Below are 21,132 nucleotides of genomic sequence, written 5' to 3'. Positions count from 1 at the left end.
GGACTCAAGGGCCCCAGGAGCCTTCCTTACTTAACCACTAAGAATCTTCTGACAGTTATGTGGCAAGAAGAAATTAGACAAGTAATACACTACTCTGTCTTCAAATCATACTATCAACACCAACCTAAAGAAAGATCTTTAAAACATACAGCTCTCCTCAATCACTCTATTCTCTATGTATTTCTCCTCCAAAGAGGACCTTGGAGTAATGAATATTGTTTTAAATCTTATAAAATAACTGTTTCAGCTGTTAAAAATACGATGGCCCAAGCCTCCTTCCTCACCAGAAATTTCTTCTATGACACCAAATGACACCTGAGGCATGTGCTTGGGAAACACTACCACACAGCCCTACCCAGTGCACCTGGTCACCATTTACTGCAGGCGGAAAGGCACACTGCCACCCTGTAGAGGTGCCTTCTCCACTGCATCCCCATTCTCCAGTCCCTCAGGTGAAGAAGCTTCCCTGCAGAAACATTTGCAGGCCTTTTCTAACTCTCTTCCTCCCACACCAACACTGAGGATCACAGTATTGAAGGTTCCAGAGGACTCTGGACCTCAATCTAGAGAAACCCAGATAATAGACTCCAGTTTTGTGTCAGAGGCAACATCCCTGAAATACATGGATGCTCAGGACTTTCCTCCAGCAATACACATCAGAAGGAAAAGGACTTCATAGGGTCTCCTACAATTAGACCTGATTCTCCTTTGTTTTCTAAAACTCTCTAGGAAGCCTCAATTTTGTTTATTTGGCAAAGGACTTGGTTTCTTTCCCCTTTAAGATGCTAAGGATGCAATTAAAAAAAATTAATTGGTTCACTATTCAACGGCAAATACCAGAAGAAAAGTGAAGCAAAGCCAGGCAATAAACAAGTGGTAGGTGACTGCTACCTAGAGGTCTTAAAAGGTAGACCACCCTGCTGTCCTCCCTGTATTTTGTTTCTTGAAAAGTACAACATTCAGGAAAGTGAACAGTCCTAACTTACAAGAGACTGAATTTTCTGACTATTAAGGAGAAAAGCTTTCTACCTCCTGCCCAGGCCTCCATGCTAGTCTTCACTCAGTCATTCCCTCACCCTTACCCCACTGAGTGACCCACATCCCTCCCCACCTCCAACCCCAATTCTTCCTTCAAACTTCACTCAACAGTGTCCTTCTCTTCAACTCAGGCTCATTTCTGAGCCAAATACTTGCAAGTTGCAAAGCATGACCATTTTGAAAATTTCCTCCTATCAGCTTCTTCTTTTATCCCCAAATCGCTACATTTCTTTCATCTTCAGCACTGATTCTCCTCTAAAGTCCAAATTTTCCCTATCAGTCTTTGTAGAATTCAAACTCTGCACACACTCCTAGGACAATCACAAATGAATTTGTAACAGCAGATGAGTTTACAACCAGGGAATTCAGGACACCCTCCCATGGACACAGAAACTCTTATAATGTTACACTCACTCCCCAGAAACACAGGGCAATTAGCAGCCTTCTCCACAAAGGCTAATACAGATACAGATACAAAAGGAGCTAATCAGGACTCTAAAACTTCGTTCCATTCTCAATTCTGGTTTCTTCTGAAAACTCAGAAAAGGTGTTTTATCTGGGGATTCTAGTTAAAAAACTGCCTTTCTTGTTACTCTGATGAGACTATGGAAAGACCCAGCAGCACCTGCTCAGCTCCTACCTCCTGCAGACATGAAGTGGTTCACTGACAGTGAGGCTACACTGTCCTCCTCACCTGACTGACCAGAGAACCACAGGCCTGATCTTCCCGATTTCTAAAGTCATTTTTTTTTTTTTTTTTGAGACAGAACCTGCTCTGTCACCCTGGATAGAGTGTTGGACTCCTGGGTTCAAGGGATCTTCCTCCCTTAGCCTCCAGAATAGCTGGGACCACAAGTGAGCCTCACAAGGTCAGGGTAGTTTTTCTAATTCTTGCTCGTTCTTGCTGAGGTTGATCTCTAACTCCTCAAAAAGCCTCCCACCTCTGCCTCCGTGAGAGCTAGGAAGAGTGACAGGATTTTTAGTCATGAGCCACTGCACTACTCTCAGAAGTAATCTTGATAAAATTCTTCTGTATCTCAATTCCCAGTGTTTTCAGGGAAGGTCAATGCTGCTATTTCCTATTAGGAAAATTTCCTAAATCAATGGAAATGTGAGATTACTGGTAACAGATGTTACACAGTTACAAAGAGGTTATAAAGACAATTCTTGGGCCTGTAGCACAATGGTTATGGTGCCAGCCACATGCACTGAGGCTGGTGGGTTCAAGCCCAGCGTGGGCCAGCTAACCAACAATGACAACTGCAACAAAAAAATAGCCAGGTGTTGTGGCAGGCACCTACAGTCCCAGCTACTTGGGAAGCTGAAGGAAGAGAATTGCTTAAGCCCAAGAGTTTGAGGTTGCTGCAAGCTGTGATGCCACAGCACTCAACTGAGGGCAACATAGAGAGACTCTATCTCAAAAAAAAAAGATAAAAATAAAAAATAAAAATAGATTAATAAAAAGAGAAAAAGACAATTTTGCAAATTTCTTTCATAATTAGAATATTGTCTTAGACAAAGCTTTATTGGTTTAAAATTTCTTCTGTTTCTAAATTCTTGTATTAGCATGGAGAAAAAACTAAGTTCTTCAATTCGTTTCTTTTATTCAGGTAAGCATCAGCTGATGTTGTGGGTTTTTCTGTAACTGTGCCTAGCAGAAAAATCTACTTGTAAGTGGGCATTCAAAAGATAGTATATGAATAAATTACTGAGCAGAAAATTACCCCTTACTTATTTTCTATATAATTTCCTTACAACCAATCTTTCTGGCTGAGTTCTCAAGAATCACCTACAGACAAATGAAAATCACTGGTTTATAATAGTTTCTGAAATATGCTATTTTTTAAATCTCATATCAAGACACTCTTTTCTGGAAATTGGTATTAGCAAAGTACTTTTCTATCACTAGTTTCCAATTTAAAACTGTTTTGGTTTTTAGCTATAGTCTGAACCTTACACTGTGAATGATGCTAACACTCAATTCTTATATAGTTTTGTTTCCTTCAACTAAAATAAAAAACTTGCAACAGAAGGATAAAAATAGAATTTAACTTGCATCCCACCACACATACAAATTATAAACTTCTGGGGCGGCCCCGGTGGCTCAGTGGGTAGGGTGCCGGCCCCATATACCAAGGGTGGCGAGTTTGAACCCAGCCCACGCCAAACTGCAACAACAACAAAAAAAAGCCAGGCATTGTGGCAGGTGCCTGTAGTCCCAGGTACTTGGGTGGCTGAGGCAAGAGAATCACCTAAGCCCAGGAGTTGGAGGTTGCTGTGAGCTGTGACAACAGGGCACTCTACCGAGGGTGATAAAGTGAGACTCTGTCTTTAAAAAAAAAAAGAAAGAAAGAAATTATAAACTTCCCTTTCTTAAGAGTTTTCTCTCAATGTGGTAATTTATCAAAGAACAAAAGAAAAAAAGAAATAAGCAAAATGTGATAAACTTACATTTGAGAAATAGCACTTATTTTTTAGGAAGATATGCATACCTATAGAATAATTATTTGTAAGATAAAAAGATAAAATCATTATTTTATACTGACTTAAAACTCGCAAATACATAATCTGTTGCCTAGACTTCCCATTTGGGATGTTAAAAAGTCCTTTCAACTGGATACCAATCTGAAAACAAAATAAAAAATAATTTTGTAAGGCAGGAAAGTCCCCTTGTTTGATTATGCACTAGGCTGTGGTAATAAAGAAATTCATTGAAGCAATGAATTTTTTTTTTTTTTTTTTTTTTTGTGGTTTTTGGACGGGGCTGGGTTTGAACCCGCCACCTCCGGCATATGGGACCGGTGCCCTACTCCGTGAGCCACAGGCGCCGCCAGAAGCAATGAATTTTAAAAAAAATTCATATGAAAAAAAGGCCAACCTGTATATTTCCACTTCTGGAACTTCAAAATAACCAATAGCGGCCTGAGGTGATCTGTGAAAATGGTTCGCTATTCACTTGACCCAGAAAACTCCACAAAGTCATGCAAGTCAAGAGGCTCAAATCTTCGTGTTCACTTTAAGAACACACGTGAAACTGCCCAGGCCATCAAGGGTATGCATATACGAAAAGCCACCAAGTATCTGAAGGATGTCACCTTAAAGAAATAATGTGTACCATTCTGACGTTACAATGGTGGAGTTGGTAGGTGTGCCCATGCCAAACAGTGGGGCTGGACACAGGGTCGGTGGCCCAAAAAAGAGTGCTGAATTTTTGCTGCATATGCTTAAAAATGCAGAGAGTAATGCTGAACTAAAGGGTTTAGATGTAGATTCTCTGGTCATTGAGCATATCCAAGTGAACAAAGCACCCAAGATGCGTCGCCGAACTTACAGAGCTCATGGTCGCATTAACCCATACATGAGCTCCCCCTGCCACATTGAGATGATCCTTACTGAAAAGGAACAGATTGTTACCAGACCAGAAGAAGAGGTAGCACAGAAGAAAAAGATATCCCAGAAGAAACTGAAGAAACAAAAACTTATGGCACGGGAATAGATGCAACATAAAACAAATGCAAATAACAGTAAAAAAAAAAAAATACCAATGCTTTTCCAAACTCTAGAAACTATACCATAAAGTATAGACATATGTGTGTATATATATGTATATATAATTATACCATAAAGTATAGACATATGTGTGTATATATGTACGTATATCATATATGTATGACATACGTACATATGTACATATATACACACATATGCACACATATTTATTTTACATATACAGAGAGTGCCAAAAACATATGCACATTTTTAAGGAAAAACTATTAAAATTGTAATATTCAATATATACATATAACATTTGTTATCCTGTAGATTGTATCTTGTATCTCTTGTAATTGCAGATGTCAAGTGTGACTTGAGTATTACGATTTTAATATAGTTCTTTTCCCTTTATTAAAATGTGTATGCTTTTTCTGGTACCCTTTGTATATACATAGTATATATATTTTATATATGCGTATATTATTTATGTGTATGTATATATACAAATAATACCAATAAAAGATATTGATATTCTCTATCAATATGTTTCCAAATCCTGAATTTGCTTACTTTATAATCTCAGACTTCTTCAATCATATTCTGAGGACAAGAATAACAAACTTAAGTTATCCTTATCCTGTGTGCAAATGAGGACAAAGCTAGACAAACATTAAATAATTACTTGACTTAGTACCTCTATCAAAAACAACCTACACAACTACCATCAAATTTTTTAAATACACAAATCACTACTTCCTAATAGTCTTCACCTCGACCTACTAACAGGACACAACAGCTACAGCCAGGCCAGCGTATCTCTCTCACAAAAAAAAGCCATCAAAGACAGGCTGGATGTCCAGTAATCAACATAATGGTCAGCAGTCCTTCCCATGGGCAAGGACAAAAATACCTCCTGAGCTAAACTGGAACCCCTGTCAGCTGAGGCCCATCCTTAGAAGGTCTTTCTGGAGATATGTATTTTAAATAGGTTACCTAAACACCCTAACAGGATATTCCTCACATGAATACACTATCAATGGGCAGAGAGCAGAAACAAAGAAAAATGGATCATACCAGTAACAATGTTTGACAGAAAATAGGCTACAGAAAGCCCCACTGGAATAGATGAGTATTAAAGGCTGGAAGGATAAGACAGAAACTAAATTCACTTCCTTCACAAGTTATAGGTCAGAGATTTGAATTACACTTGTATTGACAAAATTTTAACTGAAGGTATGGGGTCTTAAATTACTGAAATTGTTTTTTTAAAGTCACACACCTCTCTCCATATACAGAGATATATGAGAAAGTGTAAGTGGGAAAGATTTTATTAAAAAAGGATGAATGTACAACAAAATCCAATACCAAGTTTGATAAATCCTGCAATCATAAATTCTATGAGTAATTAAATACTCTGCACCAGTACACTCAGGCCTAAGGAAGAATTATATGTGCCTATTCCTTGTACTTAAAAAGGATAGAGTATAAACTTTCCATGATACCATGCCATGTTTGAAGGCAGTAGAAAATTGTACAGCAATCCTTCTAAAGTTTTGAAATAGCCAGTCTACCTTAAACCTAAAAAGCATTGAAGTTACTACCATCTAATTTCTTGTTAACTTTAAACGTTGTAGTTTCTATTTGCCTTATGTTAAAGGTTCCCAGGAATGATAATTACATTAACTAAAATGATGCACTGCTAAACTGTCTTCAGTATTGACTTTGAAATCTGGAAAACGGGAAAGGATAGGAAATCCAATTTTCCACATGAAATGTGAAGCATTGCTTCTTTGTTTTCTTCTCCAGGATCCACTGATCCCCCAAAGGTGACTCTTTGCTAATATTCATATCTAGAGAAGCATATTCTATGAAGAAGAAAAGATCCCAATTTTAAGACTTGAGAACATATTTCAATTCTATAGGTAAAGGTCCAGCAAATCAGCTAGCTCTCATTTTGACCAAATGAGGCAGCCTCACCGTAGAGACTTTTTTTTAATTTAGGTGAAATTGTCCATTTAAAATCCTACCAATATCGATGCTCCGTTCTACCTAGAACAAAGCATTCTACCTACAACAACGAATAAATCTTGGAAAATGCACTTGCAAGGATTTAGCGATTTGGATGAAACATCCAAATCGCTAAAGTACTAGACGATCTCCACCGTTCCTTTCAGTCGGGATCTTCTTTAATTTTCTGAGTAACTACCAGACTATTCTTAGAGCCTTAGTAATTACACATAGAACCTGAATGAGAAAGACAATTCAGAATCAAAGTTATCACTATTAAGCCTAATTAAACAGAACAGATAGGAAGGTGGTGGCAGAATAAAGCGTTCCGAATTAGAAGCAGGAGAACATAACAGCCCCTCGCAGTCCCGAGGGAAGCCCAGCGCACAGCGAAGTCCGGCCAGGCGGGACAGAGCTGGAACCCACCCCCACGCCTGGTCCTACACAGCGCTACCTCCGTGAAGTCAGCAACCACCGCAGGAAAACACAAGTCAACTGAACAGTGAGTCCCCTATATTAGTGGGTAGTCTCCATTACTGGCAGTTTTCCTACTTTCTACCCTAAAAGGGAATCCACACACTCAAGGCCGCCAAACAGTAAGACACACACCGCGACCCCAGCACTGCTGGACCGGGCTGCCAGTCTTCGGCAGGGCTGCGGCGGTCTGAGGGGCAGGCTGCGCCGACCAGCTCGCCGCGTACTGTGACATCAATGAGTCCGGGAGCAGCCCGGCCTGCCCGTGCCGGCGCAGGGGCCGCAGGTGCCTACCCGGCCGCCAACTTCCCTGCGGTCCGCTCGGCTCATGGCGGACCAAACTTCGTGGCCCGCCCCGGGGCCCCCTCCACGCGGCCCCGGCGCCTCCTCCACGCATCTCCGGTCGCGCGCGGGCCGCTGCTGCCCCTGAGCCTGCAGCTGCCTGCCCGGCCCCTTCCCACTGCCCCCAGCCCTCGTGGAATACCCGCGGTGGGGGCGACTGCGGCCTGACACTCGTGTCACGACCGACCGCGACCCTGTGGGCCGGGGTCCAGCACCGCAGCCGCGCGCTCACCGCTGCTGAAAGGCTCCATCTCCCCGCCGCGGCTCCGCAGCCGGAGCGCCCGAGCTTCCTGCTCTTAGATGGAGCGGCCCAGCCGACTGCGCATGCCCAGTTCAGCCACCCAGGGCTGTCGGGGAGGTGCCGCGGGAGGTGGAGGGGGCGTCCGCTCCTCCGCTGTGTTACTCCGCTGTTCCTGATTTTCTCCGCGGCTGCGGAAAAAGCGAGGAGGACGGAGGGAAGAGCCCTGCCCAGCCCGCTCCGACTCCAAGATGGACAGGCAGGAGTGAGCGAGGGGCGGGGCCCGGGCGGGGCCAAGGCGAGCCCCGCCCCTGCATAGAGGCCAGGCCGAAACAGGGCTCTGTCCGGCTACAGCGGCGGTGCCAGCCGCGCCCTTCCGGGCGTCCGCGCTGCGCCTGGAGAACACGGCCCGCGCCCTATGGAGTAGGCACCGCAGGCGGACCGTGAACTCAGACACATAGCGCTAAGTCAGTGAGCCCGCGCGCTAGGTCGGGGCGGTGGCGCAGCGTGGTTGCGTTGAGGTCGACCAGACTAGCTCGAGGCGCCCCGACACCGAGGCCGGAGGGCAGAACAGCACCTGCGGCCAAGGCCGCTGTCTGGACCGGGAAGCGTTGGTTTTCCCCGGGAGGTCGCTCGGGGACACAGCTCTCTCTGGCCCCGGGGCAGCGAACAAGTCCCAGCAATGGATCTCGGGGCTGGGGAGCCGTAGGATGGGACAACATTTGGGGGATGGAAAGCGGCTTCAGGCCGCAGAGGCTGAGACTCCCTTAGTCCCTCCTGCCACCGGCACTCGTGCCACTGCCCGTCCTCCCTGCCCCAGCCGGGTCTGTTCGCCGCTAAATCCGGTGCCCCACCGGCCTTCGGGACCGAACTGCCTGTGCCCGGGAACCCCTGGGAGGCACTTCAGGGCACGGCCTCCTCCCTCCTTGGGTGCGCCCCGCCCCCGTCCCCGGCAACCACTTCCTCTCCTCTAACCCCAATCCCCTGGGCTTCCTCCCCGCTGCGGCCTCCCAGTTAACTCCGGCTCCTCCCTAATTCCCCCCACACTAACTCCGCCTCCCTCCCCCAGCAGGCCGGGCGGCTCAGCCTCTGGAGACGACCTAGATGCCTGAGCCTCCCTGCGCGCAAGGTGTCACGCTTTCCTAGTAGGGCATAGTGCACAAACAACTTGGGGGGGGTGGGGGCGGGTAAACAGCCGGGCAAGCCGAGATGGCTAGGAGGAATAGTTTGACCCAGGGGTTCCCATGTTGTATCCCTCACTTCCCACCTCTGATTTGGAAAAAAATTGGTTACTAGTTTAACGTACAATAAAAGAAACTACTTACCTAACGCTAACCCTAAGCTCATCAACATGTGCTCACCATGCTTGGGCCACAGAGGCCTTCATGTAGTTTCTAAAGAAGTGGCCAAGTTCCATCCAGAATTATTAATTATTCCTTTTGCGTGTTTCTCACAACTCTCTTCAGCTTGGTAGTTTGCCTGCTGATTCTTGTCATGTAGGTCTAGCTCAAATGTCACTTCTGCAAAGAATCTTTCTCACACGTCTAAAATAGCCACAGATATGGAACACTCTGTAAAGAGTTGGCCCTACTTTATGTTTTCACTGTCTAAACAATGTATTTGGTTTGTTCAATCTCCCTCAAGCATACAAGCTCTGTGAGGGCAGGGACGGTCATTATCTCTTTTAGGGTTTATGTATACATGTATATATATATATATATTATACGCATATGTATATATATCAATGCCTAGTTAAGTTTGCAATAAATAATTTTAGAATGAATGATTGAAGATTGCAATGGTGCTTAGAGTTCTAGTTCACTTCCAGTGTTGCAAACACTTGCCGTGAAGGTCTCTGTGTTGAATGGTGTGTCTGTGATCTGTGCAGAGAAGGTATCTGTATCATATGATGGTGTGGGGGGACAGCCCCAACACAACCTGTGGCTATCCCGAATGCTTGGCGGTGAAGAGAGAATGAAAGAAATAGAACAACAAAGTAGGATTTAAAAAGTGGGCCCAGGGACCATCCCCCCCAGGCCCTTAGTTCTGGGTTATCTCAGAATCATTTACCTACATTATCTTCAAATTAGAAAATAAGTAGTCATGAAAGAAGCCAAAAACAGCACTGAGCCCTCACCGTTTCTCATGGTACTTACAATTTCACCTAAGGTAATTTTTAACTATTGTTTGTAACTACTTTACTCCACTCTAAGCTATTTATAAACTAAAGAACTGGGATGCAGTTCATAGATCAAGAAACAAGACTTAGAAGCAGGATGTGAGAGCTGACAGCAGGTTTGACCCCACACACAGTTTTCAATGGAGGCAATGAAGTCTCCAGGTCTCTGTGGGGCAGACGGGCTGAAGCCACACCCTTATCAGTAGCAGGGGAGAAGTTGTTCCCCTAATCTCAACCCCAAGAAGTTGTTCCTCTTTTACAAAAAACCCGAAGCAGCTGCTGCTCCCAGCACATTGCTCAAGGGCTCATTGCCCCTTGAGGCTCTCTATAGGGGAAAGGTCAGTCCTTAGCAAGACATTTCTTATCCTTTTTTTCCAAGGCATGTGTTTCTGCTGTTCAGCAGACTTTTGGGGCTCCTGGTACCATTGTGATCTCCCTGTGTACATACCCTCTTTGGTATCCACGTTTTCTATCTTTCCCATATCACATTTCTCACAAACTGCATCCCCTAATTTTTTATTAAGAAAAAGATACCATTAAAAATCCAATTTATGTAGGTACTTCAAAAGGGTGCTCTCCTCTGCCTCTGCTTCCTCTATCTTGTCCTCCCACGTTTCCACCCAGATGATGCCTCACACCTGCTCTTTCCCCACAGTGTGGAAAGATAATAGGAGCCCTTAGCATGAACCAAAAGCAGCGAGTGAATCACAGGGGCTGGTATATAGTGTATGCAGAGCTGGACATTTGTTAAAATGTCCTCCTCACACATCTTATTGCTTAGATAAGAAACTCCTTCCTATATTTTGGGTTATGTTCCTCTGGAGTTATTTTTGAAACTGAAGCACTTAACGTCAGATACTTAAAACTCCGCTTATTAAATCACCTCACCCCACCTTACCTGTAAGCTACATTTTATCATGCTTTTAAATGTGAAACACATTATCTTGTTTTTTGTCTTAAATACCTCAAGTCTGCAGAGATTGGTGGTAAAAATGCTTCACCTTACACTAGCAAATGTGTGTGTGGAGTGTTGCTGTGTCTTTCTGAAATTTCTTTGACAAAGAGGCAAATAATTTGCCAACTTCTTATTTCCTACCACTTTCATTCAAAGATATAAAGGACACTTAAAGACTTGTGGTTTTGTACTGAAGGCAAAAATAATAAACCAAAATGTTTCAAAATCTTGCCTTCCCACAAAATAATAATTAGGTTTTGTTGTTGTTGTTGGATACTATTTTACATTTGACTTCATAAATCCTTTTGGAGGGACCAAGCTTTCACGGACTCCCTACAGAAACACATTACTTTTCAATTTTAACCTCCTCCTACCCTCCCACACAGAGCTTCCTCTTAAAGGGTAAAACACTTTAAAGTATTATGAAGTTTCTGTTCATTATCAGAGGAGATAGTGTGACATTTTCCACTATACCCATCAACTATTTTTAGAATCATTGCTGTCTACTACTTAACATTTGAAAACAAGTTAAAGAGCTAATTATAAGATAAAGGACATGAAAGGAAAACCGTAAGCACCCTGAATAACAAACAGCATTTGTTTAGAAAGAACTGACAAACTTGATAATAAATCAGTGAATAAAGAAATATTCTTCATCAAAATAAAGTCCTTTACCTGCCAGACATCAACTAATCCAAGTCTCACATTTAACAGATTAGGAGCTGCAATCTAGAGAGGGCATCACAGCCTGGAACTCAGGCCTGCTATGCTTGGGTTTGCTCCCGCCTCTCTATTCTCACGAAAAAATTAGGGTCAATGACAACAATCCACCCAAGGGACATGGAGAGTAAAGGCAAACACAGGTAACTTCAGCTTCTAGAAGTCTATTTCACTATTTAATTGACATTCTAATTTGATTAGTTCAATTAGCACTATTAAACTGTCTAATTACTCTGAAATAAGCAATATGTTAATTCAGTGAACACATTTGAAAATATTATTTGATTGGCATTCTTGGATATATGGAGGAAGTTGTCCACTGCCAGGAAAGGGATAACCAGTGCGAGGCTTCCAGCCATGCTGTGGACTGAAAGAGTCAATATCTGGTCAGCCTCATACCCATTTGTAGCATACACATTCTGCATTAATTAGTAATGTTTGGATTACATCGAATTCAAAGTGTTTGGAGCAAAAGGAAAGCAAAGGGGTTAACGAACAGTTCATATAGAGCTTAGTAGCAAAAAGATTCAATCTTGTTTCTTATTCAGAAGGGAAAAGAACAACCAAAATCTTAAGTAGGCAATGTAAATGTCTGCTAAAGGTTAAAACACTGACATATTTTAATAACATTTGATAATTCTTTAAAAACCGCAGGCACTTGACAGAAAAAGTAAAGTTAGCATTCATTAAATAGAAAGTAAATTTTATGTAGCTGATCAATATAACTAGGATTGCAAAGCAAGAAATGGTATATTATTAAACTTACCTCCAGATTTTGATCTGAATTTAACTATTAAAAGCGAAAAATAGATATAACTTTTGTGTTAGTTTTCTGCGACTAAAAAACTACTGCAATCTGAGTAACTTGAACAACAGAAATTGTGTATAGTTCTGGAAGCTAGAAGTCCAAGACCAAGGTGTTGGCAGGGCCATGCTCCTTCTAGGGGTGTCCAACTTTTTTATTTTCTGCTGCACATTGGAAGAAGAAAAGTTGTCTTGAGCCACACAGTAAATACACAAACACTGATGAGCAAAAAAAGAGGTCCATGCATAATTTTCCTGATACCTAACATAGCAGTTAAGCAAAACAGTTCTCAAATAAGCCACATGCAGCAAGCAGCTGCAAGTTGAACACCCTGTAGGCCCTAGGGAAGAGTGTGTCCAGGTCTCTCTCCAAGGTTCTGATGGATCCTTGGCTTGTGGCAGCCTAGCTTCAACATCCAGTGGCATTCTCTCCATGGCCAAGTTTCTCCTTTTTTTTTGGCCGGGGCTGGGTTTGAACCCGCCACCTCCGGCATATGGGACTGGCGCCCTACTCCTTGAGCCACAGGCGCCGCCCAAGTTTCTCCTTTTTATAAGAACACTGGTCATGTTGCATTAGATGCCTACATTACCCTATTATGACCTTATCTTAACTAATTACATCTGTAACAACCCTACTTCCAAATAAGGTCATTCTGAAATACTGGGGATTATGGATTTAATATGAATTTTGGAAGGACACTATTAAACTTACAACAGCACCTTTTTAGTAGACATAAGGTTGAAGATAATTATCAAGAAAGATTTGACTTCAAAGGATAGCATCAAGAAGTACAAAGACTGGTGGCGCCTGTGGCTCAGTGAGTAGGTCACCGGCCCCATATGCCGAGGGTGGCGGGTTCAAACCCAGCGCCGCCAAACTGCAACAACAAAAAAAAAAAATAGCCGGGCGTTGTGGTGGGCGCCTGTAGTCCCAGCTGCTCGGGAGGCTGAGGCAAGAGAATCCGTAAGCCCAAGAGTTAGAGGTTGCTGTGAGCCATGTGATGCCATGGCACTCTACCTGAGGGCGGTACAGTGAGACTCTGTCTCTACAAAAAAAAAAAAAAAAAAAAGAAGTACAAAGACAATCCACAGAATGGGAAAAAGTATTTGCAAGTCAAGGGACTTCACAAAGGACTTGTATCTAGAATATATAAAGAACTCATATAACTCAACAATGAAAGATAAATAATCTAATTAAAAATAGGCAACAGTTATGAGTACCATTGCTCTAAAGAAGATATATGAATGGTCAATGAGCACATGAAATGATGCTCAGGATCATCGGCCATCAAGGAAATGAAAATCAGAACTACAAGGAGCTTCACACCCACCTGGATGACCAGAATTAATAAACCAGGCAATAGTAAATGTTGACAAAAATGTAGAGAAATTGGAACCCTCATACACTGCTGAAGGAATGTAAAATGGTGCAGCAGCTTTGGAAAACAGTCTGGTAATTTCTCAAAAGGTTAAACATAGTTACCATGTCATTCAGCAACTACACTCCTAGGTACAGACTTAAAAACATATGCACACTCAAAAACTTGTACACAAATGTTCACAGCAGCATTATGCATAATAGTCAAAAAGTGTAAATAATACAAATGTTCATCAACTGATGAATGGGTAAGTAAACTATGGAATATTAATACAATTGAATATTATCCAGAAATAAAAAAGAACAAAGTGATACGTTACAACATAGATAAACCTTGAACACATATGTTAAGTGAAATAACCAGGCACAGAGGCCTTATGTTGTATTGTCCCTTTATATGAAATGTTCAAACTAGGCAAGTCATAGAGACAGAGAGTAGATTAGAAGTTTCCTGATAGTGAAGGAGGGAAGAAAGGGAAGTGACTGATAATAGGTACTGGATTTCTTGTTGGGGGGATCAAATCTTCTAAAATTGGTTATGTTAATATGCACTCAATCCTGTGACTAAACTGAAAACCCGTTGAATTATAAAATTTAAGTGGGTGAATTACATTTCATTAAAAGTGAGATTGCACACGCACACAGAGGGTGCCAAAAAATGTTACACATTTTAAGGAAAAAACTGTATTAAAATTGTAATACTCAATATATACCAATAACATTTGTTGTTGTGTATATTGTATCTCTTGTAATTGCAGGAGTCAAATGTGACTTAAATATTACAATTTTAATACATTTTTTTCTCTTTCTTAAAACGTGTATACATTTTTTGGCACTCTGTGTGTTTGTGTGTGTGTGTGAGAGAGAGAAAGACTTAAAGTTACAATTTTAAAATAACCTTAATAATCATGCTTGATTAAAATTGAACAGTAATGTCTTACATACTATGCGCATGTTCTTTCACTATTGTTTAAGCAAGTTTGTTGTCCCTCATTTGGCTGCTACCATTAAAAGTACAGATTCATTCAAATAAACATTGATTTATTTAGAAATACAGAGATTCTCTTGAAAATTCTTCACATATAGATATATCTTTTCCATCTTTTTCAAATGGCTATCCTAAGCCTATTAGAACTGCTCAGAAAGAATTCTTTACTTTGGAAGTGATGAGCAGGTTGTGGTGACTGCCAGAACCTCTTGGAGAGCTTGGTCCTAGATATGGCCCAGAGTCTGCATTTTTGTCAAGTGGTGGTGTTTAGATAACCCGCACCGTAAGAATCCTCGGTGGTGGTGATGTAGGTGGTCCTTAGGTAACCAGACACTGTAGGAATCCTGGGTGGTGGTGATGTAAGTGGTTCTTAGGTAACCACAAACTGTAGGAATCCTGGGGAAGATGAGGGGCAGCACAGGACTGAAAACAACCACCAGCCCTAGGAGGTAGTAGACTCACAAGGCTCAAATTTTTCCTCTGCCACTCTACCTCTATGACTGGGCCAGGCTGCTTAACCTCCTGGGTTAACCTCCTTTCTCCTTTGTAAACTGAGGACCAGTATCCTCCTCACAGGATTAGTGTGAAGATGTGATGAATTAACATACCTAAAGTATTTTTAGGACAGAGACTGGCACAAGTAAACATTAAGATATACTTACTATTACTATTAAACATGAATGATGAATTTTAAATACCATGTAGATTGCATGCAGAAAAGTTTAGACTCACAAAATATAGTTTAATAGGCAACCAATTTCTATAGTGCTGACATTGTAATCTTATAATTTAAAATAGCGATGTCTTAGGGAAACAAAGTTTTCAGTTTTGAGTTGGTATTTGAGCCCTACAACAGATGGGGCTGAGAAGTGACAGAGATGATGGGCCTAGCTACAGCCATGAAAACCAGTCATAGGCTTCTATGAAATTCAGAAGAGATGTAAGACATTTTTAGAAATTATCTATTAGCTGGAATTTTTTATTGACTTGCTCTTTTGGAGAGGTGTTTTGACTCCTGAAGTTCTGGTTTAGTTTTGTTTTTCCTTAATTTCTTACAGCTATGCTGGAGTAGAGCCTGTCTAAGGTTTGCTCTCTTAAAATGTGTCCTTCAGCTTTTGTGTTTGTTTTTTAGCATGAGTCAGTCCTGTAAGATTTATGCAGAAAATTACATTTGACTATGATTCTTGTCTGACTTCCAGCTGACTCATGGGCTATCCTCTTCCTCTGGATGGTGGCTGCCCCACTGGCTGTCAGCAGCACTTAGAGAGGGAGAACTAGTAACAAAACAAAAGTTAAAGTTTTCCTTTTAAGGCTCTTACAACTCCTTGGGCTGATCATAACAAGGACACGGGATATACACATAATGCATAATTCCTGGCTAGGACACATAGGATCTTGTACTAGCAGGATTGGCCTGACACAGAATGCTCAAGTATGCTTGTCTCTGTGTTCTCCTCAGTCCCATTTTCTGCTTGTCTTCCTCATTTCCAGGTATTACTTTACAGCCAACAAATATTTATCAAGTGATACACATCTGTGTATAAGACTGCTGAGTAGCGGCAGATACTACCCTTGAGGCCTTCTGACCCAACTAGTACTTTCTGGGCTATTGCCCACATTCTAGAATCCACTCCACAAACTCTCTCCCAGTTTCAGGGTTTTCTGTCTCTCCTTAGGGTCCTTTTCTCAACTAGCTGTAAAGAAATAAGTATTAATTAAAAATAAACAAATTAACTTTTTATTTGCCTGAAGGAATGAATCTGTAACTATGAGATCATAAAAGAAAATGCAGCTGAATGAGAAATGTATTTTTAAAAATCTATGAGGTTTCCTTTCTTAGATAACACTTTTTAGGTTTGGATTTTCGAGACCAAAGCTGCTAAATTTAGATTCTTTCTAAATCTTCAGACTAAAGAGTTAACAGTTGGTCCATTCCCCCTGGCCTTGAAATTCAGATAGCTGGGCTTCCCAGAGGCACTGTGACCTGAAACTAAGAGAGTGATGCGCTTTTCCTGCCCAATAATGGCTTTTCTGTAAGATAGAATAGTTTTCTTAAAACTGTGATCTGATTAGTAGTGTCATAACTATTTGTATTTGTTTGTTCTTTTTCTTTAAATGCTGTCCAACCTCTTTCATTAGCAATTTATTTATTATTGCTTAAGTAATCCTAATTCAGTCTCTGAGTGTGGGTTGAATTAAGTCACTCAGTACATAAGTCTAGCCACTGTCAGCTCTTTCTGCCCACTTTACACACAGTTTTTTCGATCACACCTTTTCTTTGATTCCTGTCAGCTCAAATCTCTCTACCTGTTTTCCCCTTACCAATTAAAAAGCTCTATTTATCCTATTATGATTCCTGATTGTAGTCTTTGGCTCTTTGTCAGAGGTATGAATAGAAAGAAAACAAAATTATTTGCCAGCAGCCTTATACTGTGGAGACAATTGTTCCCCTTTTAGAAAAGTTCCCCTAGCCTCATTTGGGCCTTTTTTCCATTTTTGATTTTTACGAGAGTGTTCTATGTATACTTTCTAAGCTCCAACTCAAAATATTAAAGATGAGTTGGAATTCTCCAGTTCAGTTTACTAGAAAACAGTTTATAAAGGGGAATATAGTTTATAGTTTTAAAACTGAAATAATTTTTTTGTATCTTTTTGGTCTTTTCACAAATAATTTATTCTGCCTAATTTAAAATGAAGTTTGTAATTTTAAATGTGATATTGTTTTGATGACTGGAGGGACATCCCACGTGGTATTACTATGGCGATTCTTTACAGAAAAATGCACTTGAAATATTATACTGAAAGAAAGAAATATGGCATAATTTAACACAGGAAGACATGAACTCAGAAGTGTGGAAAATCGTGTGTGTAAATACTTAAAGATGAGAACTACTGAGTTATGTACTGAGAACAGAAAACAGTTTCCCAGCCTTATCTGCCAGTAACAAATAAGGACTTTTAGGCGAAAGAAAAATAAATTAGCAAACAATCTTGAATATATGGTTGGGAAGTAAAATTTACAGAAGTGAGCAACAAACACAAATGTTTTTCTGTCTCATTAATTAAGTATACATTTCTCAGACTTTTTAATCATTTCTCCCTATAAGTATTAAAACAGTTCCCTATTTCAATCCTGAACAAATGATGTTTATACTGCCAACTTAGTAAGTATGATGCAGTTTTACATCTTTGCACATGGGAAAATAAATTATTGTGGTTTCTGAGAATATGCTAGACGAGGTACCCTAATCGACCTCTCCCTGCTAAAAATAACTAAAAATGTACAATAAAATTATTTTAAAATTGTTTTAATGAAAAGAAATAACCCAAGTGACACCTGATTAAACGACAGAAGTAGAAGTGGGAAGATACCAAATAAAGTTAAAGACGTTTCTTGGTGGGAAAAAAAAAATTGTTTTAATGCATTGATAGCCTTGAAAGTTAGTAAAGAATACTCATAGATCAAAAGTAAGTAAAAACAAAAGCCCAAAGGATGAACAGAAGGCTGAGGTGTAGCTGAAGCTTCAGTTTTTGTGCCTTTGAGAATGCTGGGGAGGATGGAAAAGCCTAGGGCTCTGTTCTCAACCTTCCTAGTATTAGAATGCCTCCTAATGTCCTGACCCTTTAATACAGTTCCTCATGCTGTGGTGACCACCAACCATAAAATTATTTTCATTTGCTACTTCATAACTGTAATTGTGCTACTGTTATGAATTGTAATGTAAATATCTGATATGCAGGATGTATTTTCATTATTACAAAGGGGTCGCGACCCACAGGTTGAGAACTGCTGGCCTAGGGACTGCCCAAGTTGGGGGGCATAACAAATCAAAATTCAGGTATGTCTGTGCACACAAGACTCATTTTAAACTAAAGAATACAGAGAGATTAAAAAAGCTAGTGGTGCTCTCTTTTCTGGCTATCACAGCTTGAGCAGCCCTGAGTAGTAAAGTCTCTACCGGCACCCTGTCTAAGACAGTGCAGGAAGTCCCACGCGGGAACCAGCGTGAGTGCAGGAAGATTCTGGAAATGGTGAAGCTTGAAGAACTGTGATCCCCGGAAGGACAAATGCTTCTCTGGCACCATCAGGGTTAAGTCCATTCCCCGTCGCAAATTCTCAGTGTGTGTCCTGGGAGACCAGCAGCACTGTGACAAGGCCAAGGCTGTGAACATACCCCACATTGACATCCAGGCACTGAGGAAACCGAACTAAGCAGCTGGCCAAGAAGTATGATGCAGTTTTGGCCTGAGAGTCTCTTATGAAGCAGATCCCACAAACCCTTGGCCCTGGTCTAAAAAAGGCTGGCAAGTTTCCTTACCTGCTGACACACGATGAAAACATTGTGGCCAGCCACATACACCAAGGGTGGTGGGTTCAAACCCAGCCCAGGCCAGCTAAACAACTGCAACAAAAAAATAGCCAGGCATTATGGTGGGCACCTGTAGTCCCAGCTACTTGGGAGGCTGAGGCAAGAGAATCGGTTAAGCTCAAGAGTTTGAGGTTGCTGTGAGCTGTGGCTCCATGGCATTCTACTGAGGGTTATGCAGTGAGACTTTTGTCTCAAAAAAAAAAAAAAAAAATCATGGCCAAAGTTAATGAGGTTAAGTACACAATCAGTTTCCAGATGAAGAGATTCTGTGTCTGGCTGTGGCTGTTGGGCATGTGAAAATGACAGATGATGAGCTGGTGTACAACATCCATGTGGCTGTTAACTTCTTGGTGTCCTTGCTTAAGAAGAACTGGCAGAATGTCTGGGACTTATACATTAAGAGCACCATGGGCAAGCCCCAGTGCCTGTATTAACACAATTCTAATAAATCTTAATGATACAAAAAAACAAACAAACAAACAAAAAAAAAGCTAGTGACATAGCCAATGTAAACATCAGGGAAATGGTACTTTAGGTATTACTAGAGATTAGATCTAATCTCTAATACTGTCAAATACTGGATCATAGAGATAAGAAGAAAGTATAGCCCTAGCACTCTAACTCAGGAGTTCTGAGACCAGCCTGAGACCCAGTCTCAATGAAAAAGAGTAAAAACTAGCCAGAGTTGTGGCAGGCATTTTTATTCCTAGCTACTTGGGAGGCTGACACAGAAGGATTGTTTGAGCCCAAGAGTTTGAGAGTTTGGGGGTGCTGTGAGCTATGAACCCATGACACTCTACTCAGGGCAGGGAGTGAGGCTCTGTCTGAAAAAAATAAATAAATAAAAAATAAAAAAGAAGAAGAAGAAGAAAGTTAAGTTAATTAACACTCCAACACATGTGCTTCAACCCAGTAAAACCACTTCTTTCATGATCCTTTTTGTCATTTCTTCCTTATGGTATGGGGATCTGATTTTGATAAGATTAAGGTATCAGAAATCAGGCAACCTAATACATGACTGATTTAAAGTTTGTAAATGTAACAGTTGTTATAACCCACTAAATGTTGAAATGAAAAGTAGTGATACATGGTTAAATGGAAGAGAAAAGGTCAATAAAGAACATAAGACAAGTGAAAAGAACGCTGCAGAGGAACACTGCAGGCTCTAAACAGGGTTGAGTATGGCAGACACTAGCTCCCGTCACTATGTGGAACTTGCCCTTGTGGTTTGGGTAGAATAAGCATAAAGAACAACAACAAAAATCCTAGGAAGTTTTCTCAGCACCTCAGGATGGAATCCCTTGTATTCGGTTCTAGCCACATTCAGCTCTAGTTCAGATTCTGAACCTCCACTGCTAAGCAGGAGTGAAATGCAGAAGTGGGTACAGGACACTGGGATGACAGGTCCACTCTACCTCATAGGAAGCCCACAAAGGGAGCAAATTGTCAGCTCCAGACTCCCAAAATATGAAAGGTTCCTCACTCTGAGTGGCCTACTGAAGGCATAACATTCCCCTTGGGCCTGTGGACATGGGGGAGGCCCAAGGAGGTGTATGTGTTTACTTCATATATTCCTGAACTTGTATATGACTTTTCACACCTTATTTTTTCATTCCAGATAAAAGGAAATAAAATTAATTTTAGCCAAGTCTGAGTTGGTATTGATGGCCTGGTATTTACCTTAAAGCTTTTGAAATATCAAATGATAAGTACAATACTTATTTTTTAAAAACTATTAATTCATCAAAACATTATGGACATAGCAATTCTCCCATTCTCATAAAAAAATAAAGTTGCCAATTTCAATACTCAATTATTAAAAATTCTGGAAATTGAAAATGCATTTGACATTGTATTTAAGGGGGGGCATGGCAAGATGGAAGACCAGAAGGATCCTTCAGCTAAGCTCTCCTAGAATGACTGGGGAAAAAGAGAACCCAGCCATACTTGGTGCAGGGACCTTACCCAGAGGCCTAGCTCAGAGAAGACAGCGAGGAGGTGGTGAGCTGGATACAACATATGATTTGGAGTGGTGGAAATCTGATGAATTAGGTCAGTGATGATGACTGACTGGCTGGAATAGGCTGGTCCCCCACAAAGGTCCAGGATGGGAGGAAGTCTTTCCAGCTTTTCAGTTGTTGGAGGAA

General features: G+C 41.2%; 1 protein-coding gene and 1 pseudogene across 2 annotated transcripts in view; one reads left to right on the top strand and one right to left on the bottom strand.

Annotated features, from left to right (window-relative positions):
• LNPEP (leucyl and cystinyl aminopeptidase) overlaps positions 1–21,132 on the bottom strand; it is a 139,027-nt gene that overhangs the window by 95,894 nt on the left and 22,001 nt on the right. The window contains exon 1 of one of the 2 annotated variants that reach the window (XM_053566716.1): positions 7,586–7,924. The exons of the other annotated variant lie outside the window; for it this stretch is intronic. Within the exon in view, the coding sequence (XP_053422691.1) occupies positions 7,586–7,604 (19 nt within the window). The 5' untranslated portion in view covers positions 7,605–7,924. Of the gene's footprint in view, positions 1–7,585; positions 7,925–21,132 lie in introns of those variants that run through there. 2 annotated transcript variants of the gene reach the window in all.
• Positions 11,566–19,419, top strand: LOC128568751 (60S ribosomal protein L10a-like; annotated as a pseudogene).

The sequence above is a fragment of the Nycticebus coucang genome, chromosome 17 (assembly GCF_027406575.1).
Source record: "Nycticebus coucang isolate mNycCou1 chromosome 17, mNycCou1.pri, whole genome shotgun sequence".
In the NCBI taxonomy this organism is placed as follows: domain Eukaryota; kingdom Metazoa; phylum Chordata; class Mammalia; order Primates; family Lorisidae; genus Nycticebus; species Nycticebus coucang.
Note: the sequence above shows the minus strand (reverse complement) of the source record. Positions and strands in the feature narration are given on the sequence as shown.